The sequence below is a fragment of the Somniosus microcephalus genome, chromosome 13 (genome assembly GCF_052327205.1).
Source record: "Somniosus microcephalus isolate GS21.2 chromosome 13, FLI_Smic_1.0, whole genome shotgun sequence".
Lineage (NCBI taxonomy): Eukaryota > Metazoa > Chordata > Chondrichthyes > Squaliformes > Somniosidae > Somniosus > Somniosus microcephalus.
The window spans coordinates 19,151,772-19,164,643 of record NC_140999.1 but is presented as its reverse complement, the minus strand read 5'-3'; the positions used below and the strand labels follow the sequence as shown (position 1 = coordinate 19,164,643).

Here is a 12,872-nt window from a genome sequence, read left to right as displayed (position 1 = left end):
TCTTCAGATTTATCATTATTCAAAGTTTTCTTCATGACCGGGACGATGGGTGTTGCCCACTCGCTCCAATCTATCTTGGATAACACGCCTGCCCTTTCCAAATTCTCCAGCTCTGCCTCAACTGCTGGACGAATTGCGTATGGCACCGGCCTTGCCTTAAAAAACTTGGGAATTGCCGCATCTTCCACCTTTATTGAGGCAGTGACGCCTTTCAAGGTTCCTAGTTCCTGTTGGAACACTTCTTTGGCGTTGGCCAAGATTTCTTTTAATCGTCCAGGTATGACGTCATCATCATTTTTTTTCTTACTGGTCACCGTCAGTGCCTGAATGGAGTGCCAGTCTAAACGTATCTTTCTGATCCATTCACGTCCCAACAGCGGTGGACCACCATTTTGCAGAACGTATAAATGCAACTTCTGTATTTCCTTGCCGTTGTATACAACAGGCACCCTTATTTTCCCTCTGGGGTATACTTTCTGCCCCGTATATGTTTTTAAGATAATGGATGTGTCTTTCAAGGGTATATGCGGAAATAGCCGCTCGTAATCCTGTTGACTTATGACGGTCAGAGCTGATCCTGTATCTAGCTCCATTTTAACTGGGGACCCTGCTATCGTGAGGGTAACCCAAATGGTCTGGTAATCTTCTTTGGCAATTACATTATGTAATTTGAGACAGCTTAGTCTCTTGTTTCCGGAGTCGCTATCGCTCTTCTGGTCTTCAGAGCTACTGTCCGTCATCATTTGTACCTTTTTGTACTTTTCTTTATTGGTTTTTTTTTTGGTCAGTGGATTTTTTGTTTCCAGATCGGCATACACGTGCAATGTGTCCCATCTTTCCGCATTGCCTGTATGCTTTGTCCTTGAACCAGCAGTCCCTCTGGTCATGGGTGGATCTGCCGCACTGATAACATCTCTCGAAACCCTGTGTCATTTCATGGGTGCCGAAATCCTGTGGCTTTTGCTGTATCTCTGCAGCTCCTCTCGCTGCTGCTTCGTATGATACAGCCATACTGAAAGCCTTGTCCAGTGTTAAATCTTTCTCAGAAAGTAGCCTTTTCTGTGTTCCTTCACTTAGGAGACCGTAGACGAATTTGTCTCGAAGAGAATCTGCCAGTCCTGCTCCGAATTGGCAGTGCTTTGATAGCTTCCTTAATTCGGTGAGGTAATCAGCGTTACTTTCATTCTTGTGCTGATTCCTCCTGAAGAATTTGAATCGTTCCGCTATCAGCAGCGGTGTTGGGTTTAAGTGCTCCTGCAGGGTATCAACAATTTCCTTAAAATTCTTGTCCATCGGTTTGGCTGGAGTGATTAAGTTTCGTAACAGCCCGTATGTCTTTGCGCCCATTAGATTTAGGAGTATCGATGCCTTTTTATCATCCTCTATTTCATTTGCTGTGCAATATACCTCCACTCTTTCCACATATGTGGTCCAATCCTCTACATCACTATCAAAAGCAGTAATATTGCCAGTCTTAGGCATCCTGGAAAAAAAATGGCGCCTCCCGCGCTTTCCTTTCTTCCTTGCTGAAAAAAAAAATGGCGCCTCCCGAGCTTTCCCGCCGCTGTTGCTGCTGACAACACTGTTCTCCGCGGTTTTTATTTATACAAATATTTTTAATAGTCGGAGACTTGTTCCCGCCGGACTCTCTGGGACTTTCCCCTCCCTTTGCGTGGTCCGAACGCCGACCTGCTTTGCAGAGCTGGCCATCTCCCGAGTGCTCCACCCTTCGTCTCTGTTTGCCTGCGCCTTCACTGCTTGACCCCGCTGTAGAGCCAGCCGATCAAGCCCCAGCCCGCCGCCCAGGAAGGATTATTGCAGTACCTGCCACCAGCCCGGCTAGCTGGTGAAACCACAGTTTTTTCTTTTTCTTTTATTCTTCTTCCTTCGTCTGAGGAATCGATCTCCTTGAGGTGCTGCCGAATTGCAGCTAAGTCCGTTTCCAATTCGTCGCCACTGTTGTGTCCGTGTGTTAATGGAGACACGGAATGCAGGAGTTGGTTTACAGGTGTTTACTGGACAAAGTCTGGAGGTGAACTAACAGATACAAGACACTATACTGGCTTATATAGCCCGAGTGGCCACTACCGGCATTACAGTACACAGGGGCTCTTAAAGGCACATACACCACACTGGGGGTGTATGTACACAAATCTTTGAAGGTGGCAGAACAATTTGAGAAGGCTGTTAAAAAGCATATGGGATTCTTGGCTTTATCAATAGAGGTACAGGGGTAGATTTTCCCGAACCTGTCGGGAAGAAGGCGGCACTTCCCCTTTCGAGTTTTTGACCCGCCTACTTCGACGTCCAGCCAATCCGCGCGATTCTCCCTTGATTGACCTTGTTGAGCCCGCCCAGCGGTTTCAGCGGGCCAATTAAGGGCCACCCGGCAACAGGTGACGTCACAGACTGAAATTTCATCTGTCAAGAGTTCTTGACAGATGAAATATCATTGTTTTACAGCTGTTTGAAGCTGTGAAACACTGACACTTTGAGTTCTACCATGAGTCATTCTGCACAGACTCAGATAGAACTCTCACCGACACTCAAAGCTGAAGGCTGTCACTTTTCACAGATCGCAGCCATTCAGCTTTAAGTTCCGGGTGAGTGATGGGCTCCCGACGGCTACAGGAAGAAAGGCTGTGAAGGTAAGTACAGGTAAGTAAAAGTTCTTTACACACTTTAGACACACCAAACACACTTACCTTTACACTCATGCACCCATCACTCACCTGAGCACCGACATCGCGACCCCTCCAACTCCTTCAACCCGACGGCCCGCCTGCTCTAACCTGGTGTGGTTTGGAGCCGTCGGGAAACCCACACGAAACCCCTCAAAATAGGGATTAGGCTAAAAACTGCCTGTTAACTACCTGTTAACAGGCAGTTAATTGGCACTAATCCCTTCCCGCCTGGTTTCGGCGGGTCCCAGTGCGGGGCGGGTACCCGCCGCCCCTGAAACTTACGTGGGGCGGGATGGTGTCGGGACCCCAAATTCAGGATTTCCCCCCCCCTCCCCCCCCACACGCCTGAAACCCCGCCTGACGGCTCCAGGAAAATCTAGCCCATAGAGTACAAAAGCAAAAAATTACGCTAAACCTTTATAAATCACTGGTTAGGCCTCAGCTGGACTATTGTGTTCACACTTTGGGAAGGATGTCAAGGCCTTGGAGAGGGTGCAGAAGAGATTTATGAGAATGGTACCAGGGATTGTAGTGTCCGTGTGTAGATAAAGACACTGAAGACAGGAGTTGGTTCATAGGTATTTACTAAGCAAGTCTGGGGGGGGGGTTCTAAAGGATATACACAATACACAGGCTTATATAGCCCAAGTGGCAATTACCGGCATTACGCACACCTGGGGCTCTTAAAGGCACATACACCACAATTGCTCTTAAAGGCACATACACCACAGGGATGAGGTCTTTAGTTATGTGGAGAGACTGGAGAATCCGGGGTTGTTCTCCTTAGAGCAGAGAAGGTTAAGAGGAGATTTGATAGAGGTGTTCAAAATCACAAGCGAGTTTGATAGAATAAACAAGGAGACACTCTTTCCAGTGGGAGAAGGGTCGATGACCAGAGGAGACAGATTTAAGGTGATTGTCAAAAGAACCAGAGGCAACAGGAGGAAACATTTTTTTACACAGCAAGTTGTTGTGATTTGGAATGCACTGCCTGAAAGGGTGGTGGAAGCAGATTCTATAGAAACTTTCAAAAGGGAATTGAATAACGACATGCAGGGGAAAAAATTACATAGCTATAGGGAAAGAGCAGGAGAGTGGGACTAATTGGATAGCTCTACACAGGCACGGTGGGCCACATGCACTCCTCCTGTACTGTGTCATTCTGTGATTCTATGATTAATTCAAACTTTTAGAAGCTGCCCATTTTATTTCCAAAAGTCTTATCTTACTGAGAGGTTGAAACTTTCAATTACATTGTGCAACTTATTTGGACAACCTTATATATATTTATATACAGTAACTGATTGACAATTATAAATGCAAGGGTAATGCAATTAATTACTTCCAGTGCAACTTCCCATCTGACTTTAAAAAATCGCCATAACATAAACTGAAAACATACTGGGTTATAACATATTATTTTTGAACATAATGTCATGCACAAATGACTTTGTCTTTCATGTGTTATTCACTAGACTTGTATATAAATTGTATCACTTGGTGTCCTTGCTATGTACTCTTTATTTATTCATCATTTTCAAGACTCTTATTTTGAAGACTGTGATTCAGGTTTTGCATTAAAATTTTGTATATGCTTATAACTTAGTCTTTTTAAATGTAAGTCAAGCTCCTTCTTTGGTTCTGTTTAGAATGGCAGTATATACCTGATCCAGAAAGACTAGTCCAGTTTCAGTTCTTGGTCGGTGAAGAGTTAACTGATCTCAGCCAGTATAAGACCAGGGACATATAATTGACCTCAATGGCCGGGTCTGGGAAGAGGAAAATTAGCCAATATTTCTACCCCTGGTTGTTGTAATAGAAAGTGTTTGTGTGTGCATGTCAGGTGAGAACAGGTTCAGGTCTGGCTGTGATTCCCCCCATGGTGAAATAGCCCTCACTGCCCAGGCTCACATAAGAAAACATTACCTCACTTGGGTAAAGTACTCAACCTGTGGAATCAGAAGACGAATACAGATGAAAGAGGACATTCAGCCCAACTTACCTCATCCACTCAAAAAGAAAACCTGCAGTTTTTCTCCCCTCCTCCCAATCATAATATCCTACAGGCTCTTGAACTGCTTAAGATTTTGGCCTCCACTATTCCTCCTGGCCATTTGTTCTGCGCTAATTAGTCAACATTTTTTCTGTTTGATTGGAACTGCTCCGGTTGAGCAAAAGACCAAATTTTCAAACAGCAACATCATCTGTTTTTTTTTTGATACACTGATTTTCATGTTTAATATGACATGTAATATATATGATTAATCTTTCTTGCTTTTACCTTTGTAAGTTATGTGTTTTAAACATCTCCAGCGATTGCATGCAGTTTACTTCTATCTAACCTGCATCCTGTTATCTAGACAATTTAATGAAGGCTGACTAGATTTCAAGGACAGACAATGGGAAGGTTGGAGATGTACACAAGAACAAGTGCTGAGAATAATTAGAATGGGAAAGCAGTCACCAATTTAGCTTTCACATTACAGGAGATGACACGATCAATCAATATGTGTGCAGAGAGCACACATATCTGAGAGCAGATGTACAGTCCAATAATTTCATCCTGCTACATCCATCGTAATGGAATAATGAGATAGTCATTTCAGTGCTTGTATAAAGAAGTCATGATCGGGAAAACCACAGTACTGTGTGGCAAAATATAAACAGGAAAATAAAAACCATTGGCTGTATCATACAGCATTGTATTAAGCTCCCCCTCCTCCACTTTACAATGCAAGTTGTTAGTATGTACACAAGAGTTTTTGTGTCTCTTGCAAAACCCTCTCTGACCCTATTATAGCTAGGCACTTTGCAGCCTTCCGGACTCAATATCGAGTTCAACAATTTCAGATCATAACCTCGGCCCCTATTACATTTTTACTTATATTTTTTATCCACTCCTTTGTTTTGGTTTTTCCCTCCCCCCCCCCCCCCTTTTTTTTTTTCTCTCTCCCACATGGCAGCCGTCTCTCATTCTGCCAGAACATTTCACACCTAATCTGAGCTGTCTTTTTTATCTCCACTAGTCCTATCACCATCTCGTCTCGTTTTGAATACCTCTTAATGTCTCTTCTTCTTTTGTTCTGTCCCAGCCCTGCCTTTCGATCTATTTCATTTCCTTTCCAGTTTTGAAAAAGGGTTTCGACCCGAAACGTCGACTCTGATTTCTCTCCACGGATGTTGCCTGGCCTGCTGAGTTTCCAGCATTTTCTGTTGTTATTTCCTATTATAGCTCTAGCCTATTGTCATATTGGCCCGAATTTTGCTATCCGTGGCGATGGAATGACACTTGCCGTTCACCTCACTGACAGCTGCCCACTGAGTTTTTGGCAGGCTTCTCAGCGTAGATTCCCTCTAATCCGGCGTCTGATCCAGCACGCGCCCTCTACAGTGGACCTGTGGCATCTGTGAACAGGCTCTTCAACCAGTCAGATTGAAGAATCCTCACAAGCCACACACAGTCTAAATCAGGAAGTATAAATTAGATTTAAATCATGTACAGAAAGCGAAATAAAGATTGGGAAAGACAGGTGGGAGGAGTGGGGTATCTCTGACAGCAACTTCCGGATTACCGCATTTAACTGTGCATGTGCGTACTCCAGAAGTTGCTGTCTGATTTTCTCCGTTATAACGGTGAGTGCTGATAGCCTCACCGTTATTCCTATGGTAAAATCTGGGCCAATGTTGTAAGTCATTCCCTCCCTGTCATGAGACAGAGAGTCAGGGTTGTCCCAATGTGTTGCTCCACCATACTATTTTTATGCATGGACACTTGTCAAATCAGAGTGGCTTGAGCAAATTAGTAAAACGAGCTCCTTGACTTCTGTGTTCACTGATGCCAACATCCATCTGTTCACAAATAGCTTGTGGTAGGCTGTAAGTCTAATCTGGTTTTTTTGAGTGGAATGATTGAATTGTTGACATTTAACATTCCAGTTTTAATTTTATTGTTCATGGGCCACTGTAGTGACATTTATAATCGGTAAAATATGAAAAGGGTCTAAACACATCGATTTGCTTTATGGATACGGTCCTCAGCAGTGACTTGTTCAAGAGCCACATCTGGGCGAGTGGCCCTTGAACAGAGCACTGCTCAGAACTATGTCTCAACAGTGAGCTCCCTTAGTTGGTTAATCTTTAGTTATGTAATGCTGTGAACACTGGAGGCTGCATAGGTGTTAACTGAACAGTGAAGCCTGTAAATTACAGATACCTTAGGGACTGCCATCAGCGGTCCTATTTTGCGGGTGTACTTATTTTCAAAATGGTCATTGTAATGTAAATTTTCTTTTACAAACAATCTTTAAGAGCTAGCTTAGATTATGATCACCTAATCAGCTGTAACAATGCTAAACTCCCCTCCTACACACCAGTGTTCAGCTCTGTTCACTTTACAGTTTTGCAGTCTAAATTCCTGTTTCCTGTTACCCGGAGCAGAGCGTAACTTCAGTAATGAACTGCGTTTCTCAGTTCTACTTACTAGCATTAGGGCAGTCACAGGACAATAAAAGGGAGAAATGTGATGGCAGGTCATGCCGGTATATTGAAGCTTCCAAAGGCAAGTCTTAGAACAAATTGACGACATTTGGGAGGGAAAATACAACAGGTCACATTAAGTGTAGGAGTGAAACTGCCGTTTTCCGGTTGAGCAGTGAGTCTGCAGGAAAACTGACTGATGGCTGGGAGAGACATAGAGAACCCGGGACAGCCACCCATCTTCACATCCCAAAGCTCCTCAAAGAAGCCGATCCACCATCAGAAGCCGAGGGAAAGAAGACAATGGCAGTGTCAGGGGGGAGAGGAGCTGTCAGCAGCCGCTGAAAGAATGAAACATAGAAACATAGAAGATAGGAGCAGGAGTAGGCCATTCGGCCCCTCGAGCCTGCTCCGCCACTCAATGCGATCATGGCTGATCATCCAAATTCAGTACCCGGTCCCTGCTTTCTCCCCATACCCCTTGATCCCTTTAGCCTTAAGAAATATATCCAACTCCTTCTTGAATATATTTAATGAATTGGCCTCTACTGCCTTCTGTGGTAGAGAATTCCACAGGTTCACCACTCTCTGGGTGAAGAAATTCCTCCTCATTTCAGTCCTAAATGGCTTACCCCTTATCCTTAGACTGTGACCCCTGGTTCTGGACTCCCCAACCATCGGGGACATCCTTCCTACACCTAGTCTGTCCAGTCCTGTTAGAATTTTATAAGTTTCAATGAGATCCCCTCTCATTCTTCTAAACTCCAGCGAGTACAAGGCCAATCGACCCAATCTCTCCTCATACGTCATTCCTGCTAGCCCAGGTATCAGCCTGGTGAATCTTCACAACTCCTTCCATGGTAAGAACATCCTTCCTCAGATAAGGCGACCAAAACTGCACACAATGCATGGACACGGTGCTCGGGCAGGAAAGGACGGACCCTCTCACTGTTTGCATGCGCTTTCCTTGATTCGGGAGGCTGTTGAGGTCAGTGCATGCAGGTCAGCACGAGGCGACAACGGTTTTTGTGGAAGAAACTTTTTTGTCGAATGGGGAGTTCTTTAACCAGCATCCAAAGCGACACTCAATCCCAGAGATAGAGCAGTTTCTCTGCCGCTATAGATGCTGGGTAAAGAGCGTCCCATTCTCTTACACAAAACACGCTAACCTGCATGTACTGACCTCAACGAAAGTGACGGGCCCAAGAAAATTTTGGGGCAGAAAGGAAGCAAGCGGCAAGGGGAAGCACCAGTGATCCTGACTCAGTGAAAGTTCCAGGTACAGCTGCTTTCCAACAGTCTGTGCCCCATATTTTAAGCTGTAAAAGGGCTTGGTGCGTTGAAGGTTGTCCATAGTACGTAATTTGCACGTGTCCGTGGTTTCACGGTGCCTCTTGTATACTTTACCATCTGAGTTATTTGAGTTACTCAATAAGTGTTTTTTTGTAGGTGTCTGATTATACATGTTTCACTGTATTTGAAATTCAGATTTAGTATTGGTGGACCTAACAGTGGTGCAAAATTCAAATCTTGAGCATTTTGCAAGATTCCAGCTACTGTAGTATTCTAATGACTGTTATGCTAGTTTTTTGGCATTAATCCATCCCTGCGTTGTGTAATTATTCGAGCTTCTTCTGTTGAAGTTAGCATCTCAGTTCACTGCACAGGTCCAAGTCATTTACACTGTAATTTTCTGTAGGTCCTAATCCTGTACACAGTTTAAACCCAGTGTTTCACATGTTGTGAAATGTGTTCAAGAACATTCATGTGCAGTCACCTTATTGTAGTGGTAGAGCCAGTCGAAAAGTACTTGGACAAGAATTTCTATTACAGAGATGGTATTTGAAGAAAGTACTGAATCATGCTCACCTTATTACCTATTTGAAGCAGAGGATGACACAGCGCTGCATGGAGAGAGCAGGGATTAGTTTTGAAATGGAGTAGCAAAGACCAAGCACAGACATGATGGCTGAATGGCCTCCTTCTGTGTTGTAAATTTCTGTGGCTCTGTACTTCATAGGCTGAATCATGCAAATTTTCTCCTTCAGGCAAACAGAAATTGATCTGTGATACTGAACCTTTCAGCTCTATGCGAATTGTAGAGCTTAGTTTTATTTTAAGGTTTAGATGAAAAGCCAGTAGAAGAATTGTTGCACAGTCCTGACTATGATTGTCTTAATATGTATTAAAGTATTTGTTATTTTAGGATTTTAAAATGACATAATGGCATAACATCATGAATTGTAATTTTGTGCTTTTTCTGTTTGTTAATTGAAAATCTCACTTTTTATGGATATAGATCACAAAAACTAGTGCTTTACCGTGTATGATTCTATTATATAAGCATTAAAACCTATGCTATTTGTGCTATGAAAATGTGGCCAAATGAGTTGTATTATACAATGATTAATTGCTGTTGGAACATTATCCTTAGTCACGGAAGAGAGCAACAAAACACTTAAGGATGGCACTGTTTAAATTAATGTAACCTATGTGTGATATTTTGACATTGCCATCAGAATTTGATATAACATCAACCAATGACCTATTTTAAAAGAAAATCTTTATTTATATTTGAAATTTAAGAACATCTATTTCAAGAATATGAATGATTTTAAATATACTCTCTTGAAGGTGACTCTTGTTAAATGGAATAGGCTAGAATAAATATAAAAACTTGTCTAGATAACTAGAATGATTACACCAATGCTGACCAACTTTTGTAAATTTTTGCTACTGTATTTCATAAATATGTGACGTGCACAAGACATTTTGACAATCATGGTTGCAAATTAATGTTTATTTGTAAAATGTGCTCATATCACGTGTGTGAGAGTGAAGTCAATTGAATAAACATTTCTTATCCACTGCAATTTGGATGCAAAAATTTGTATCATGTTTGTAATTGTGCCACCATATTGGAAAACCTTCAGCTCTTCAACTGTTCTGCCCCCCTTCCTCTCTTCCCCCCCCTTACCTCCAATTTTCTTCCTTGTTCTGAAGTCACTGACTTGCTCAGGTACGGTTCCTCTCCAGTACCTTATCCAAGTGGCCATTCTTCATCTATGAGGTTACAGTCAGTGCTGCCAGGCTATTCATAAATGGAGGATGTTACAGTCTGGTCCTAGTGTCTGCACATATGCCTTTTCTGGCAGGGGTCACTGGCTAATAGTTGGGCATGGGAGCTTACCTCTTCCTAGCCCAAAGGTGTCTGAATTGTTGTCCTGGATGAGATCAGCTACTTTAGCACATACCAGGAATCAATTCTGAAATCTTTAGTTATTTATGGCTTGGTGATGCACCAGACCAATATAAATGCCGACCAACATCTCTCATACAATTATATATGATATAATACATCATACAATCATATAAATAAATTATAAGCTCAAGGGTTGCACATGAAAAATACAGAATTGCAGGTTTGCTTCCATGAGGTTTACCAATTTACAGAATTAAATGTATGTATTAAATACAATAGTTTTTTGACAGTATTTTAAATGCAAACATGCTTTAATGGAATACATAAAACATTGAAATTCAAGTTAATAGAACGCAATTGTTACATAATCTAGAAATTGTGTCATTGTATATTTTATTTAAAATATTATAACGAGTGAAACAATATTTAATGATTCTTTTACAGCTCAGAAGCAATCTTCAGAATTTGAATTTGCAAATAAGTCATGATGCAACTCAGTAAGTATTTCATAAGTTTTGTTTAAGGATGTCAATGCCGTGTAGTTATAGAAATTAGAGATTTTATCTTCGGCTGAGTTTAAGCCCAAAGTTAAGGCTGATTTCATAGCATACTAACTTGCACTGTCTTATAGATGCATGTTTAACTGTTGCAAAAGTTGTGAGCCAAAATTAAAATACTGATGTATTTATCTCTGTTCTAGAAATAATGCTAGAGTCAAAATGTGCTAATACAGTAGACAAATAAAGCAGTTACCCATGTATTTTGCCGAGCATGTCAGTGTTTTGCAACAATACTGGACAAAAGGGGGAAATTATTGTACATTCAGAATCAACTGCCCAATTTGTTAACAAATGACCAATAATGGAGCAGTGTATATAATTTTCAGTTTGCCCTTTTATTAATGTACTAAATGTCCCAAAAATGGCCAATAATTCCAGGAACTTTTACCTAGTTAATTCCAATAGATCTATGTAGGTAATACTATTAACATTTTATAGTGCATAATTCTATTTCTGTTTTAAACAAAACATTAAGTAGTTCCACCAGCTCAGTGCTTTGGTTGCCACTGCTCTCTTTAATGTAATCCAAAAAAGACCCTCATTGTGTGATTTGAAAAGTCACTGAGAGTTATTGAAGTCCTTGTAAAGGAATTAATACATAGCAATTGTAATATTTAACTAATAACATCTGATTTGTTAATATGATGAGTAAACCACTGATTTCTCTTCCACAAATTTGTGTTTCGTCTTTCTCCTAAAGTTCAACAAAATCTTTACCTCCTAAACAGACCTCAGCTGAAAAAAGGTTAATAAAGCTTCGATCCCTACATGCTTGTAGCTCTCACCACTCTATCTATCTATCTATCTTATCTATCTATCTTCTTATTTATTTATTTATATATATATAAAGCGGTTCTTCTGTCTGTCATTCCGTCTGTCTGTATTGTATAAACTCGAAAGTTATAGAGCGTACCTACACGTGTGTTACATTGAAAGAAAGCTTACGATTCCAGAACCATCATAAGCGTATTTACGTTTCGGCGAGACAAAAATTGCGCCCGCGGTATCAAAAAAAGGTTCAACATTCCGCTCATTAGCATCGAGTGACGTCAAGGTCGACCAATCGTACGGTCGAGCGACCCGACGGTCGACCAATCGCTGCGTGGCGGGGGCGGGTTCCTGGCGCATGCGGGCGGGCCCCCCTAGAGTCGAGTGACGGGACGACTGACCAATCCTACGCTTCGGTGACCTGACGGTTCACCAATCGGTGCGTGTGGGGGCGGGCCTTATCGTTCTGAACCGAGGTGAGTCGCCGCCATCTTGATTCCAAACTTTTCATTTCTTTTTCCCGCTTTCTGCGTGTTTCTTTTCAAATCTACATTTCCAGCAAAAAAAAAAGTTGCTTTTAAAACACACATTGTTTTTAAAAAAAGTTAATTAATTTGTAAAACTTTTCTGTAACATCTAGAATTTTCCTACCTTTAACCGTTTTTCCAGGCCTGTAAGCCTGGGCCTCTGTTGCCCAGCCACGCCCGAGCTAGGCACCTCCCGTCGCGCTGAACAAGCGGCTCGCGATCTCCGCCATCTTTGTGAAGGCTGGAGGGGGCGGGCCTGAGCCGAGCGTCGCCATCGCCGCCATGTTAGTAAAGGCGGGTGGGGCAGGAGTCAGCGCGCGCGACTTGAGTCCGGCCGGGCCTCACGCGGTAGGTTGCGCGGCGGCGTCTCTCTCTCTGCTCTTGAAGCCGGCTCGGGCGGGGCTCAGGAGATCGGGCCTCCGGAGATCGGGGGGGGTGGGTGTGAGCCTCGGGGGGGGGGGGCGGGGCTTGGGAGCTTGGGGGATCGGCGCTCGGGAGATCAGCGCTCGGGCCTCGTAAGATTGGGCCTCGGGAGGGCGGGGCTCGGGGACTCCCCTCCCCCCCCCCCTCCCCTCCCCTCCCCCCAGTCGCGCTCTCTCTTCCCCCCAGTCGCGCGCTCTCTTCCCCCCAGTCGCGCGCTCTCTTCCCCCCAGTC

At 43.1% G+C, this 12,872-nt stretch overlaps 1 protein-coding gene across 1 annotated transcript in view; it reads left to right on the top strand.

The window, feature by feature from the left end:
- polrmt (polymerase (RNA) mitochondrial (DNA directed)) overlaps positions 1-12,872 on the top strand; it is an 82,375-nt gene that overhangs the window by 50,866 nt on the left and 18,637 nt on the right. Inside the window, exon 12 of the mRNA XM_086004599.1 lies at positions 10,807-10,859. Within this exon, the coding sequence (XP_085860725.1) occupies positions 10,807-10,859 (53 nt within the window). The remainder of the gene's footprint in view (positions 1-10,806; positions 10,860-12,872) is intronic.